General features: G+C 45.1%; 1 protein-coding gene across 1 annotated transcript in view; it reads right to left on the minus strand.

The window, feature by feature from the left end:
- Positions 1-4,460: 4,460 nt before the first annotated feature.
- LONRF2 (LON peptidase N-terminal domain and ring finger 2) overlaps positions 4,461-16,161 on the minus strand; it is a gene marked incomplete at both ends in the record, with an annotated part of 34,888 nt that continues 23,187 nt past the window's right edge. Inside the window, 7 exons of the mRNA XM_082672088.1 lie at positions 4,461-4,655; positions 7,142-7,291; positions 8,529-8,691; positions 12,743-12,901; positions 14,279-14,400; positions 15,387-15,501; positions 15,742-15,841. Coding sequence (XP_082528214.1) covers positions 4,461-4,655; positions 7,142-7,291; positions 8,529-8,691; positions 12,743-12,901; positions 14,279-14,400; positions 15,387-15,501; positions 15,742-15,841 — 1,004 coding nt within the window. The remainder of the gene's footprint in view (positions 4,656-7,141; positions 7,292-8,528; positions 8,692-12,742; positions 12,902-14,278; positions 14,401-15,386; positions 15,502-15,741; positions 15,842-16,161) is intronic.

The following is a 16,161-nucleotide window of genomic DNA, read 5'->3' on the forward strand; positions in this document are numbered from 1 at the left end:
GACAGGAACACAACCACACCCATTAGCAGAGAGGCTGCCTAAAACCATAATAAGTCCACAGACACCCCAAAACACACCACCAGACGTGGACCTGCCCACCAGAAAGACAAGATCCAACCTCATCCACCAGAACACAGGCACTAGTCCCCTCCACCAGGAAGCCTACACAACCCATTGAACCAACCCTTAGCCACTGGGGGCAGACACCAAAAACAAAGGAAACTACAAACCTGCAGCCTGCGAAAAAGAGACCCCAAACACAGTAAGATAAGCAAAATGAGAAGACAGAGAAATACACAGCAGATGAAGGACCAAGGTAAAAACCCACCAGACCAAACAAATGAAGAGGAAATAGGCAGTCTACCTGAAAAAGAATACAGAATAATGATAGTAAAGATGATCCAAAATCGTGGAAATAGAATAGAGAAAATGCAAGAAACATTTAACAAGGACCTAGAAGAACTAAAGAACAAACAAACAATGACAACACCACAATAAATGAAATTAAAAATTCTCTAGAAGGAATCAGTGGCAGAATAACTGAGGCAGAAGAACAGATAAGTGACCTGGAAGATAAAACAGTGGAAATAACTACCACAGAGCAGAATAAAGAAAAAAGAATGAAAAGAATTGAGGACAGTCTCAGAGACCTCTGGGACAACATGAAACGCACCAACATTCGAATTGTAGGGGTCCCAGAAGAAGAGAAAAAGAAAGGGACTGAGAAAATATTTGAAGAGATTATAGTTGAAAACTTCCCTAATATGGGAAAGGAAATAGTCGATCAAGTCAGGGAAGCCCAGAGAGACCCACACAAGATAAATCCAAGGAGAAACAAGACACATATTAATCAAACTATCAAAAACTAAATACAAAGAAACAATATTAAAAGTAGTAAGGGAAAAACAACAAATAAAATACAAGGGAATCCCCACACGGTTAACAGCTGATCTTTCAGCAGAAACTCTGCAAGCCAGAGGGGAGTGGCAGGACATATTTAAAGTGATGAAAGGGAAAAACCTACAATCAAGATTACTCTACCCAGCAAGGATCTCATTCAGATTCGACGGAGAAATTAAAACCTTTACAGACAAGCAAAAGCTAAGAGAATTCAGCACCACCAAATCAACTTTACAACAAATGCTAAAGGAACTTCTCTAGGCAGGAAACAAAAGGGAAGGAAACAACCTACAATAACAAACCCAAAACAATTAAAAAAATGGTAATAGGAACATACATATCAATAATTACCTTAAATGTAGTTTAAGGCATAAACTGGCTGAATGGATACAAAAACAAGACCCACATATATGCGGTCTACAAGAGACTCACTTCAGACCTAGGCACACATACAGACTGAAATTGAGGGGATGGAAAAAGATATACCATGCAAATGGAAACCAAAAGAAAGTTGGAGTAGCAATTCTCATATCAGACAAAATAGACTTTAAAATAAAGACTATTACAAGAGACAAAGAGGAACACTACATAATGATCAAGGGACCGATCCAAGAAGAAGAGATAACAATTGTAAATATATATGCAACCAACATAGGAGCACCTCAATACATAATGCAAATGCTAACAGTCATAAAAGGGGAAATCGATAGTAACACATTCATAGTAGGAGACTTTAACAGCCCACTTTCACCAATGGACAGATCATCTAAAATGAAAATAAATAAGGAAACACAAGCTTTAAATGATACATTAAACAAGATGGACTTAATTGATATTTATAGGACATTCCATCCAAAAACAACAGGATTGCTCTCCAAACTTGCCTGTGGTTCACCATAGATTGCTGGTCCCAAATTGCAATTCCTCTGCTATTTAGGAATAAGCTCAATTGTGCGGGCTGAACTGATTATCTTTTATTTTTTTTTCCAAAAAGGTTGACACCACTAATCGCTAATATACTTTGCTAAATTACCAGATCATACCCTCCAATAGCACAACTGCTCGACCTGCCATCTTGACCCAAGAAATGCACCAAGATATTATTACCAGACTAATACTTTTAACACACTTTACAACTCTCCCAAGATATTATTAAAGAACCCCTCCCCCCCAAAATGCCAGATCTGTGGTCTTGGCTAATGCCATATAAATGGGAAACTTAATTATGAGCCGGGCTCAAGGACTCCTTATACCTTCACCAGTGTTCCCCTGTGCTTTATTTTACTCTCATAAAAAATGCTTTCTATGCTGTTTAAGGTAACTTATGCCCTATTCTCTAAATGTCTCCATTGTCTCTGTTATCACCCCAAGTTTCCTTAATATGATGTCAAAACATCAGAGGACTAATTGTATTAATCATGTTTCTAAAAAGTATTTTTATGATATTTTGACTTCTTGGGGGCCTCCCTGACAGGGGAGAGATGGCCCCTTCTGGGGTAGCCAATACTTAAGAGACAGCAAAGGGCTCACAAGGGAGCACGACTTTCATACAAAACCCAACAATCCAGCGCTCACACTCTGAGCACCTCCTCTGACGGCTCTTACCCTCCAAGAGGCAATATTCCTCTGCCCGAATCACCCAGGACCGGTACCAGACAACTAGAGACCACCCTGCAGCCCACAGCCCACCGACATTATACAAACGAGCCATGCCGTTTCCCCTTTCCTGCCAAAATACAATGCCCCACGCCTTCCCTTCACTGCTGTCTCTGCCTCCGGACGCTGGGTGCTTCCCCAAGTAGCCCCGAGTGTCATGCTCTCATTTCTAACAGAACTGCGAATAACAGTAAACTCTTCCTTCAATGGCATGGACCTCTCTGTATTGTTACTCAGTCACCGTTACACATTAAGACCCGGGCACAATCAGAGGCACGGTTCCCAACGTGGCCAAGTACAATGGTGGCACTTTAACTTCTCCTTTATTTTATGCTGCTGAAATAGCCTAATATTTCAATACGCACTACTAGAATATACACCTAAGATCCACTACTAAAAGCTACTTTATAGGATCCAGCAGATGTTGGTAATTTTTTTTAGCAGTGGGTAAGTGACAGGTGAAGTTAACGTGAGCAACTGTAAGGGTGAAAAGACCTTCTTCTAGGAGACTGAAGTCAACGGCTTAGACTTAAGCATCTAGGCCTAGTAGAGAGGAGGGGATACTTGGCAACAGTCAGGGTTCAATTCTTCAATTCAGGGTTCGTTCAGGGTTCTTTCCCGTTGTGGAGCACAGGCTCCGGACGCGCAGGTTCAGCGGCCATGGCTCACGGGCCCAGCCGCTCCACGGCATGTGGAATCTTCCCGGACCGGAGCACGAACCCACGTCCCCTGCATCGGCAGGCGGACTCTCAACCACTGTGCCACCAGAGAAGCCCCACCACTGCTTTTTAATAGATAACATCTGGTCTGATCAATGTAAAACTTACTAAAAAAGAAAACAAATATAATTTTCAGGTTGGGGTTGGAGAAAAACTTGCTATATGCTTACATCCCATACCTGCCTCCCTCTCCTTGTATACTGTCCTGATGTGTTTTCCTGGCATAGGCAGATACCCATTTCATAGCAGCTTTTTAATGTCTTCATATATTAGTGGATGGATGGTGAACTCAAATTTACTGATGGGCCTAGTTTCTAATGCCAATCTGAGTAGAAAGATGACATTTCCTACATGCTTCACATCCACTGAATTAATGAGACAGGGCTGTTTTCAAGGGGTTCTTTGCACTCCTTTGGTTGTATTCTGAACATCCCAGTGCATGTACAGTTTTAGCTCCCTTTATTCATTCTTTGTTGTGTGTGTGTGTGTGTGTGTGTGTGTGTGTGTGTGTGTAAGTACATACCCTCAAATCAACTATACTGTTTTCAGATTTTTCTATATCCAAGGTACCCTTCTTGTATTTTGATATTCATTAAAACATGCAATTTACAACATCTGAACTACGGCAGGACACAAAACGTAGTGCTAACCCGTTCTGTACTACTCCTCGGGTAAGGACTAACTTCAGCCCTGCCGCTAGACAACTGTTTGATTCCTTCACAGACAACTTCACAGTGACACTCAAAGCCCAAGTGCGTTTTTGGTTAGCCTGTACTCTGAGAAATATGCTTCCAGGTAAAAACGTGATTTCCCTCCAAAGCATGATGGGAACACTTTACTGGGAAGGGAGTCTTCTTTCTTGCAAAACCTAAACCACCTGTCAATCATCTGGGTTGTCCCCTGTTGTGAGTGAACTACACACCGAAAACATCTGGTTCAGAGAGATTTTCTGAGGTTGTTTTCCAACCGTGGGATCCATTCAAATTTCAGGCTAAGCTTGTACAGAGTCAGATGCCACCAGGCACAGACTTCCAACTTTTGAGTAAGGGTCAAGGTTTGCTAAGTGTTCCAATCTGTAACCCTATCAACAAGCATTTTACAAAGCACGATGGATGGATGTTACTCGTCCGTGCCTGGAACTCCTCATAAAAACACAAGGGCTTCCAGAAACCCTGAGAGAGAAAATCAATTATTTCTCTCCCGGCTGTTAACCAGCTCTTGCCGACTATTCATCTTACGCGTGATGATGGCTAATATTCGCCGAATGGCGAGCAGACGCTCCTTCAGCGAGATCATGCTGAGTATGGCCAGCTGAGCCTTCCGCTCCAACGGCAGCACTACCAGGATCCACCAGGACCAGGCAGGACCACTAAGGTTACTCTGCAAAACAAAGGGAAGCACAAAATTAGCACCTACGATACAAGCCTGTTCGCCCCAAATGGTCTTTTGTTTACCCACAGACACGTGAACAAGAATTAAATGCCGTCTTCTCTCTGAGGTCTACCGCGCAATTCATTCAGCCCTCAAAACACAAAGCTTACTGTCACGTCACACACTGAAATGTGGGGAAACTCACAAAAGGAAGAACGTGTCAAGAGAAGCATCTTCCACAGGGAAACGCTATGGATTAGTCACCCTTGTTCTCTCAAAGCTCTAGTTCAGAACATATGACCAGCCAGAAAAGGAGACTATAATTTTTACCTCTACCGTCCAATGTTCTGTTGCTGTTCTTTAAGTTTTAAGTATGTTATATACAGCACAATGTTTATAAAGCACACAGTAGGTGTGCAAGTTTGAGTGTTACAGTAAGATAAACCTTATAATACAGTCAGTGACAAATGTACCTCTATATGAAACATCTTTATATATGAGTTATTGTTAAATATATATATATAAGAAATTACTGTCAATTATATATTATTAATAGTTACTATTAATTATGCATGTACATATATATGAACTAGTAAGCGACCTGAGAGCCTTTATTTCACATAACCAAGCAGGCACTTCTGGAATGAGCTCTAAGCAAAAGTTGATCACAAAGTTGTTCTCAATAGTCCTGGTACTGGAACCAAGGCGTCCAAGGCGCCCTGCTTCTAATGTCTTGACTTCAGAATCCAAACTGGGAATCAGGGAGGGTGGCTCTAGACTCGCCAGAGCTCAGGGTGAGAGATCAGGAGGAACACAGAGGCCAAAGTGCACAGGGCAGCCCACGTCACTGTGCGGAAGGCACCCGTCTCCTCCCCAAGGGAAGAAGGCCCAAGTGCTGGACAAAACAACCTTCTGTGTGATTCATACCCTCCCTTTCCCTCCTCATCTTACCGAGTGGGGAGAAACTGAGTAGCATGATTAATGGGAAGCGCCTTGGCATAAAAATCTCTCCCACAAAGGACCTAAAATCCTCTGTGGCAGAAAGACTAATGGTCTCCCGAAGGCGTTGACCCCCCAGTTCCTGAAGCCCGTGAATACGGCAGCTTACACGGCAGAAGGGACACTGCGGATGTGAGTGAGTCAGGGACCTGCAGATGGAGCGCTTATGCTGGATCTCCCCCACCTCGGTGGGCTCAGCCTCATCGCAAGGGTCTTTCCAGCAGGGAGCTGTTCTGGGCTGTGATCAGGGGCAGATGAGTCTATGGAAGAGGGGTCAGAGGTGCAAGCTGCCGGCCTGGAAGACGGACAAACGGGTGAGAGGCAAGGAACACCGCAAGCCTTTCGGGGCCAGAAAAGGCCAGGAAATGGATTCTCCTTTAGAGCCTCCAAGAAGGAAGAAAGTCTTGCCATCACCTTGGTCATAGCCTGGTGAGACCTGTGTCGGATCTCTGACCTCCAGAACTGTACAATAATAAATTTCTGTTGTTTTTAAGCCACTCCCATCATGCAATGTGTTACAATTAGAGATTAATTGGGGTTAATAAGCAAAAACTCCTAGAAAAAAGAATGATTCATACCTCAATCAAGTTAGTCTAATCACCTTGCTTTCTGAATCCAGGCTACAGAACAGAGGAGGAGGGGTTATAACAGAGTGGAGGGTGAGAAAGGACTCGGAGGTGAGCTGAGGCTGAAAGCACTGTCTTGGGTTTGGAAAAGACAGAACTCAAGTGGGAGTAAAAGACAGAAGCCCCCAAGAGACAGAAAAAGAACATAAAAATGGATGGAAAAGATACAAAAGACATTTCATCTGACTGTAAACCTGCTGAGACCTGGCCCTGCCCCCCTTTCTCCAGGATAGGTGAGCGGGCACAGTAGGACGAACTATACACTCTCAGTCACAAGCGCACAGCATCCCCACCTGGGCCACCCAAATGCGGAGAAGTGGAGTCATCTGCACTTACAAATGCTTCACAGACCTGAAACCCGTTCATCGCTTAACGAACCAGTGTCACTGAGAGCAGTCCTGGGAGCAGGGAGAAAGCCCACGATGATGGGATCGAGGGCTAGGAAAGTTTCCGATTTAACGAGAGTTGGGGATTTTCTCTTCATTTATCCAACGCCTGTTCATTGGGTGCAGGGCAATCTTACATGCAAAACATAAAGTGTTCCTGCCCATATACTGAAATGACTACTAAATCTTCCCATGTTGGTGGGAGAAGTACAAAAGCTGACAGCCATCAGAATAAACTGATTTCTGAGAGAAAAGAAGTTACCTTCATGTAGTATTAATCAGAAAGCATGTATCGCTTTGCTCCAAATGGCACACGCTACTATACCAGGGGCTTCTTTGGGCTGCTGATAAATGAACTGGTTCATAAGCGACCATAATGGAATAAACAGCATAGCAGGTACTGCCAAGTTTTCCCCAGCATAATGTGTCTTAGCACATGACGGCAGGAAATAACAGCATGACAAAAGAAGAAAGGACGGTATACCTGAGGCTCAGGTTCTCTGTCGGGCATTAACCCAAAGTGGCTTAAGATCTGTTCTTTCATGTGATCCTGAAGTGAAGCAAACCAGGACACAGACTGCTGATAAACGGACTCATGCAGGGCGGTGAGCTCTTCATACTCTGCACCTTCCACCTGACCAAGGAGAAGAGACAACCTTTCAACAGTTCATTATCACACGCGTGTCCATCCCACAGTGACTGCGGCCACGTCTGCTGAGCGGATTCCTGGCATCAACACTTCAGTAATTCATCAGTGTTTTATAAACAAGATATATGCTCAACCTAGAAATCTTCACTTTTTTTACACAGTGGAGCTCTATCTACCCTGTCTGTCTGTCCGTCTGTAACATCCAGATGTTTCTCTTAATATAAGCACGGACCCGACGTTATCATGAATCATTTTTAATGAGTACATGCAATTCTATATCGGAGCTGTGCCATGATTTACTCAACCATTCACGTAAGATACATTTTAAAATAATACAAGTACTATAAGTATTTACGCAAAAGTGGTTTTGCATGTGTGTGTGAGAGAAGGGGCTGTCATTTCCTCAGGATAGTTTCTCAGCAGCAGAATTACCAAGTCAAAGAGTTATAACATTTTAAAAATTATATTCCACGTCACCACATTATATTCCAATAGACACGTTACAGCGACAGTGCATTCACGGCCTGAGCCTGACGCCAGGGGGAGGCCCTTAGGCTTCAGACGGATGCGCCCTGCTGCCCGGGGCCCCTCTCACTGCCCAGCAAGGCTCAGTCCTAGGTAGGGACACCTAGGAACAGGTGAGCAGGAACAGCTCTGGGCTGAGGACCAGGGGACCCAGGTTTGTTCTGGCTCCATCTTTGCCTCTTGTGTGGAAGCTTCGGCCAGTTGCTCTGCTGCTTTAGGAGAGAATTTTCCCAACTATAAAATGGGAATAAAGCACTAAGGTCCTTCCTGATTATAAAACGACAGCATTTATGAAAATTGAGGTAAACTGAGGAATCAGATTATAACACACATGACCATTCTCAATTTGATTTATATAACACAAATCAAATATTCATATGTAGTGGAGAGTTTTCTTTTAAAAAAAACTAAAATTATTTCATGTGGTAGCTATTTAAGCTACCATTTTAAAATATATACATACACCCCCAAAAGTCATCATCCACAATGATAGTCAATAAACCCTCTATCAGCATAGAAGAGGGACCCTGAGAGCCACCGCACTCAGTCTTCTTCACGCTCAGCTCCCTGGGCCTCAGACCTCAGAGCTCACCTCGCTGCACTCTGCCCTCTGCCCCACAAGGCCCGGTGCCCACAGATGACCAGAAACAGCGGCTGGCAAGGGGACAGAGCTGGCACCGTGGGTGTGACTACTCACCTTTTCATCTTCCAGATACTCAATATCTGCCGTGTTGTAGCCGTCTCTGTGACGGTGGCTCAAAACCCGGAAGCGGCTAATCCCGACGGCATCCACGACGGAGCTGCCGTCGGGGAACGTCCTGACGTCCTTGATCTCCAGCATGCAGCCGTACTCTGAGATCCTGGCAGGACAGGCGGGAGAAACAACCCTGACTTTAAAAATGCAGGAGGGTCTTCAGTTCTCCCCAGATGCAATCCTGGGTCTTAAAGGAATAAAAAGCCAAATGAAACAAACAGCATCTCCATGCCAGAGCAGCAAGGTTATTTCCTCCAAGAGACCAGCAGCCGATGAGAAACACACTGATGTGCGACGTGGCAAGAGAAGGGCCGGCGGGGACGGGGTACTTGTGCCTCAGCCCTTCTAACCAGTGGGGTGGGGACAGGTGGACCTGAAATGTGGCCCCCCAGCCCCCTTGGCCGGGGCACTAGAGCACTGTCCCCACCCCCCGCCCCTCAGACTCTGCTCCCCTCCCGCATGCTGTTTCCCTCCCCAACAAACTGCCGCAGAAAGGCATCTACAAGCACCATCTTTGGGACTTCCCTGGTGGCGCAGTAGCTGAGAATCCGCCTGCCAATGCAGGGAGCACGGGTTCAGGCCCTGGTCCGGGAAGATCCCACATGCCGTGGAGCAACTAAGCCTGTGCGCCACAACTACTAAGCCTGTGCTCTAGAGCCCGTGAGCCACAACTACTGAGCCCACGTGCCACAACTACTGAAGCCCGTGTGCCTAGAGCCCACACTCCACAGGAGAAGCCACCGCAATGAGAAGCCCACGCACTGCAACGAAGAGTGGGCCCCGCTCTCTGCAACTAGAGAAAGCCCACGTGCAGCAATGAAGACCCAACACAGCCAAAAATAAATAAATATTTTTTTTTAAAAAAAAGCACTGTCTTCATCTCCCTGTCTCCCCATCACACCTCAAGACCCCGCTGTTCTACCGACACGAGCCCAGTGGAGTCACACGTGAGGCTGGCACACCCCAGCTGACCTGTCGCTGACCCAGCACTCTCGCCCTCCCTGACCGGTCCCTCCCTTCACCACCTGCATCCTCCACGTGTCCCCACCACACTGGGGCTGCCCGGGATACTGTATCCTCACTCCAAAGCTCTCCCGCGTGACCCTACCCACAGTCACGGTTCCCACTGTCCCCCACATCCTGATGGTATCGATCGTGCCTAGGATGTGTCAAGCATTACACAGAGCGATTTATCATACGTATTCATCCAAGCCTCACAGAAACATGGAGGCTCAGGAAAATTAAACTGATCTAGGCCACAGGAAGATTCAGAGCCGACATCTGAACCCAAGGGTATCTGATGCTAAAGGGAATGAACAACTGCACTACACACCTCCGAACTAATGCTGAGGGAGGACTCCCAAGTTACACACCTGCACAGAGTTATCACACCTCTGCCTGGATCACCAATAAAGCGCCCTCCTTCCTAAGGGTCTGTCTTACCCACAGCTGCAGTGTGCATGCAGCCGCCTGAAGAGCCTCTTCAAAGGAGGCCTCGGTGCCCCAGCTCACATGTCAGCTCCTCCAAAGTCGGTCTCAGCCACAAAACCTGTTCCTGCGATAAACATCTCACCTGGTCTGTGGCCAGGAACTTGGCTGCCAACTCTGCAGCATCCAGGGGATCGAGGCTCTCATGTTTGCCCACATGAGGCCATCAGAAATTTGTCCAAAAAATCAGCTGAATTCTCCCCCTCTCCTGCGCTTGGCCATGGGTGAGCCAGGGCTCCTGTCTGCTCTCTCCCTGGAGGACCTGTCTCTCCTCGGTTACCCTGAGCAACCTGCCCTTTGACGGGTTCGGGAAACAGGTTCAGTAGCTTACCTGTAGTAAATCTTTTCTGAATGTTCCATATTCCCAGTGGAAGTGGAACTTATGAAACTGTTTTTTCACTCTGCTTATGCTCATTGTGATGAATCAACTCTTAACAATTCAAATGTATTCATCTCTTTCTCTACGCTAATGCTCTCGGCATGTTGTGTAAGAAAAGAATCTCTCCCTGTTGCCAATTGTAAAGATAGTCCCCAATATTCTCTCTTAAATGTTTTAATATTTTGTTTTTCACATCTCACATTGGGAATGTAAATGTGCTACTTTTTGTTTATAGTATAAGGCAGAGAAAAGATTTTTTTTTCCCATTTGGACTACCCACTAATTGTCTGAGTATCTTTTATTGAGGAGTTTTGCCTTTTCTCACAAAATTACATATAAATTTGGAGTCCAGATATGAGTGGATCTGCTTATCTCTATAGTCTGTTTCAATGGTCTACTTACTCGGACTTGTAAGTTTATTGCAGGGATGTTCTCCCATCTTTCTCAGCTGGTTTTTCAAAACTACCAGGTCTTGGTCTTTAACATAATGATTCTAAAATCAGCTTGAGCAATTCCATGAAAAACCCTCCTGTGATGCTGACCAGATCTACTTTGGATTTATAGACCAACTGGGGTAAAAAGAACATCTCTCAGCCATAAAAAGAAACGAAATTGAGTTATCTGTAGTGAGGTGGATAGACCTAGAGTCTGTCATACAGAGGGAAATAAGTCAGAAAGAGAAAAACAAATACCGTATGCTAACACATATATATGGAATCTAAGAAAAAAAATGTCATGAAGAACCTAGGGGTAAGACAGGAATAAAGACACCTACTAGAGAATGGACTTGAGGACATGGGGGGGGGGAAGGGTAAGCTGGAACAAAGCGAGAGAGAGGCATGGACATATATACACTACCAAACGTAAAACAGATAGCTAGTGGGAAGCAGCCGCATAGCACAGGGAGATCAGCTCGGTGCTTTGTGACCACCTAGAGGGGTGGGATAGGGAGGGTGGGAGGGAGGGAGACACAAGAGGGAAGAGATATGGGAACATATGTATATGTATAACTGATTCACTTTGTTATAAAGCAGAAACTAACACACCATTGTAAAGCAATTATACTCCAATAAAGATAAAAAAAAAAATCTCTCTATGACACTGAGTCTATGTACCCATGAACACAGTATCTCTGTCCATTCTTGAATATCTTTCAATAAAGTTGTAGAATTTTCTCCATAAATGTTCTACATACATCTTTAGAAAGATATGTTCCTAGGTATATACGGTGGAAACTAGCAGATAGCCCTAAACATCAATTCTCCCCTAACTCCTGGGCAACTGGATGGACTACATTTCCCAGCCTCCTCTGCTGGAGGTGTGAGCAGCAGTGACTGCTATGGGCCCCTTTTCTCCAGGATCCCCTACAAGCACCAGGGCCTCTTCCACCAGCTAGAACTTGGATGTAATGACCTCATCAGGACCACGCAGTAATGACAAAGCCCTAGAGGATCAGGAAGCCAGGACGTGGGCAGAACCCGGGGTCCCCAGAGCAGTCTTTGGAGGGGAGCTGCCTGCTGATTTGGAACATCTTCCCTAGAAAAATGATGCAAAACAAAAAGAGACAGAAAACCAAGCAGGGCTTCCCTGGTGGCGCAGTGGTTGAGAATCTGCCTGCTAATGCAGGGGACACAGGTTCGAGCCCTGGTCTGGGAGGATCCCACATGCCACGGAGCAACTAGGCCCATGAGCCACAACTACAGAGCCTGCACGTCTGGAGCCTGTGCTCCGCGACAAGAGAGGCCGCGACAGTCAGAGGCCCGCGCACCGCAATGAAGAGTGGCCCCCGCTTGCCACAACTAGAGAAAGGCCTCGCACAGAAACGAAGACCCAACACAGCCAAAATAAATTAATTTAAAAAAACAAAACAAAACAAGCACCATGGGTTTTTATAAGACTGAAAGTTTTCTGGCTGTGTGGATAAAGGTTTCGTGGAGGATGTAACAATTTTTTTAGACCTAAAAAGTTGGACCAGATTTGTTTGTATAATGGTGAGCTAGAAGAGAAGTACAGACAGAGGGAAGCATGGAGGCATGAAAACATGAACTTTTTTTAGAGGAGGGCGAATAATGTGGCAATGGACTAGTAGGTATGATGTTCCAAAGGAAGGAATAGGAGATGAGGCTAGAAACGAAGGGTGGGACCACATCATGGATGGCCCTGAACTTATACTTTGTTACGTAACAGGAGACACTAGAGGTTTTCAACATCACCTTAAGCTGTTCTTCAAGAAAAATGAGAAATGATACACTTAATTAGAACCCTTTCTTCAAACACTGGTAATTCTTACCCTGCGTGCTCTGCAGATAAACACATGCCAAACCGTTTGGTGCCAGTTTCCACGCATCTTCTTATCATAAGCCGATAGCGGGGCTCAAAGACGTGGAGCGGACAGGACACGGTGGGGAAGGCCATGGCACACACGAAGATGGGCACATCCCTGGTCAGACTGCGGGGTGAGGGAAATGTGAACTTAGAGGTGGAGCTGTTAGAAACAGAAGGGAGTGAGAGTCGCTGTGAAACAGCAGAAGCTAGGCAACCTCAGCTCTCTCACTTACAAACCCCTCAGGTTTGCCTCAGGCTTAGGTGGGAAAAGAAAGCCAAGGGCCACAGCTTGAGAAAGTTCTCAGCTGAGCCACGTTCCCTGCCAAGCCCTCTTATTTAATCTGAGGAGACCACGCTTATGATCACTATAAAAACATTCTGATGACCTTGAGGACACTGTGCTACGTGAAATAAGTCAGACAGAGAAAGACAAATACCACTGTAGGGGCTCATTTATATGTGGAATCTAAAAATAAACAAAACCAAGCTCACAGATACAGAGAACAGACAGGGTTACCAGAGGAGGGGGCAGGTGAAATGGGTGAAGGGGGTCAAACAGCACAAGGTTCCAGTCATGAAATAAATAAGTCCTAGGGATGTAAGGTGCAGCATGGTGACTATCGTTAGTAACACTGTGCTGCATATTTAAAAGTTGCTAAGGGCTTCCCTGGTGGCGCAGTGGTTGAGAGTCCGCCTGCCGATGCAGGGGACGCGGGTTCGTGCCCCGGTCCGGGAAGATCCCACATGCCGCGGAGCGACTGGGCCCGTGAGCCGTGGCCACTGAGCCTGCGCATCTGGAGCCTGTGCTCCGCAACGGGAGAGGCCACAACAGTGAGAGGCCTGCGTACCGCAAAGAAAAAAAAAAAAAGTTCCTAAGAGAGTAGACCTTCAAAAGCCCTCATCACAAGAAAAAAATTTTTGTAACTATGTCCAGAGACATTTTAACTAGACTTATTGTGGTGATCATTTCACAATATACACAAATATCAACTCATCATGTTGTACACCTGAAACTAATACAATGTGAGATGTCAATTATATCTCAAAAAAAGTAAATAAGAAAAAAATTCTGATGAAAGCCGTCAAAGGTAATGAGTTCTAAATAAAAAAAGAGTAGCAGAATGATAAGGTCTCAATACTTACGGGTCACTACAACACAACATTTTAATCACTTTAAAAGAGAAAAAGTAACTGTCAAGCCTATTTTCAGTGGCCATCCCTTTCTCCCTTCTATGTCCTGCGCCTTTTCAATTCTGAAAAATTCAGCATTGCTTATTTAGACACAAAAAGCAACCATATAATATTGTCAAAACACACTTTAGAAATATTTCTCACAAACTTTTTCAATTAAATTCAGATAAACTCTTTGCAATTAATTTTTTTGGAGGCTAATTTCTCTGCCAAAGGCAGGGGAAAAAAATGAGATAAAGTTGTGAGATTAACAAGGATTTTCTTCTTTAGCCTGAACTCAACACCAAGCACCTGGAGCACAGAGACTTACTTTGAAAGCTCCGTCATTTCTTCATCATAAATTCTCTTTCTGTCAGACAGTTCATCTGACAAATATCGAAATATTAATTCTTCAGCCAGAGTAGTTGTATGAAAATTTCTGCTTGCCAACAACTGGAACAAAAGAAAAAGTTAAATAATACCACATGGTAATTAATTCTTATGGACAAAGAGCTCTCTTCCTAGTCAAGGGTCAACAAGGAGGTGGGGGAGGGGAGTCGTCTCAGAAGACAAAAGGGACCGAGGTGAGAGCAGGGGGGTCGGCCCTGAGAGGGAGAGAAGGGGAGGGGGAGGGGAGGGGAAGGGGAGGGGGAGGGGAAGTCCCCGGACGCTCCCCCCTCCATGAGAGAAGCAAAGAAAGCGTTCCCTTGGAGCAAGGAAGAGGCAATTCCCATTTTGCTGGCGTATACCCTTTCCATGAGTATCATAATGTCAGGGAGGGTGAGTAGCAGGTGGTGGGAGAGAAGAGAGATGAAAGAACCACCTGGAGAGTGAAAAGCTGAGGCTACCAGAGAAGCACAGTAAGGATGACTAATAAGGACTTCCCTGGTGGCGCAATGTCTAAGACTCCACCTGCCAATACGGGTTCGAGCCCTGGTCCGGGAAGATCCCACATGCCGCGGAGCAGCTAAGCCCGTGCATCACAACTACTGAAGCCCGTGTGCCTAGAGCCCGTGCTCCGCAACAAGAGACGCCACCGCAATAAGAAGCCCGTGCACCACCACCACAACGAAGAGTAGCCCCCGCTCACCACAACTAGAGAAAGCCTGTGCTCAGTAACAAAGACCCAATGCAGCCCAAAACAAATAAATGAATAAGTAAATTTATAAAAAAAAAAAAAAAAGAATGACTAATAAGGTTTTGGGTCTCAGATTTAAGATTATGAATTTAAAGTGAAATTTAATCTTCCCTATTTTGTGGGTTTACTCTGGCACTGCGATGCTACTTATACAGACGCACACAAAAGGCAAAGAGTTGACTTGACCTGGACTGGGAAAGGGCATTGAGGGTCTGAGGAATTAAAGCTGGATGTGAAGGGGAAGTAGGTTGAGACCGAATAAAAAAGTGCTAGGAATTGTCAGTTCCCAAGAAATACTTACTTCTGAGAGTTTTTCTTTGCACAAAGGACAATGTGGGGCATGGTCCAGGCAGCGCTCAAGGCATTTTAGGCAAAACATGTGTCCACAGGGCGTAGTGACAGGCTCAAAGAGCAACCTGGAGAAGACATCTGGGTTTTCAGCAAGAAATGTCCAGCAGACGTTTTCAAATAACCTTTTTATAAGAAATCACTTATATCCATTTTCCATTTACAACTTCCTTAATCTTATTTTTAGAAAATAAATCGTTATTGAGATATACGTAATTTCTCTAACAATAAAAAGCCCGTTATGTTTGGGATACAAAATTCAGAAAGGCTGAATTCTTCACAGTTGCGTAGATTCTATGTCATCCTACCTCATGCAAAGGGCACACTCAAAATCAGCCACATCTATCAGGAGCTCTGCACTTTCTCCTACGTTAGAGCTCACGTTCCTTTGGGGTGAGGAATCAGCCTCTGAAAAAGTTAAATGCTATAATTAACACTTGCACATCTGGGTAAGACCATGTGATAACTGTATTTCCTCTGGGTAAAGTATGTTACACCAATGTAACAAACCATGCTGGATGGGATTAGCAGTCCAGCTGTCCCTCCGTATCGCCGTGGGGACTGGCTCCAGGATCCCCACAGATACCAAGACCCCTGACGCTGCAGTCCCTTATGTAAAATGGTGTGGTATTTGCATATAACCTAAGCACATCTTCCCACGTACAGGCATCGCCCAGAGATATCACAGGGTCAGTTCCAGTACACTGAAATCAAGTGAATATTGCAAT

Source organism: Grampus griseus (genome assembly GCF_964374135.1).
Source record: "Grampus griseus genome assembly, chromosome: 15".
Lineage (NCBI taxonomy): Eukaryota > Metazoa > Chordata > Mammalia > Artiodactyla > Delphinidae > Grampus > Grampus griseus.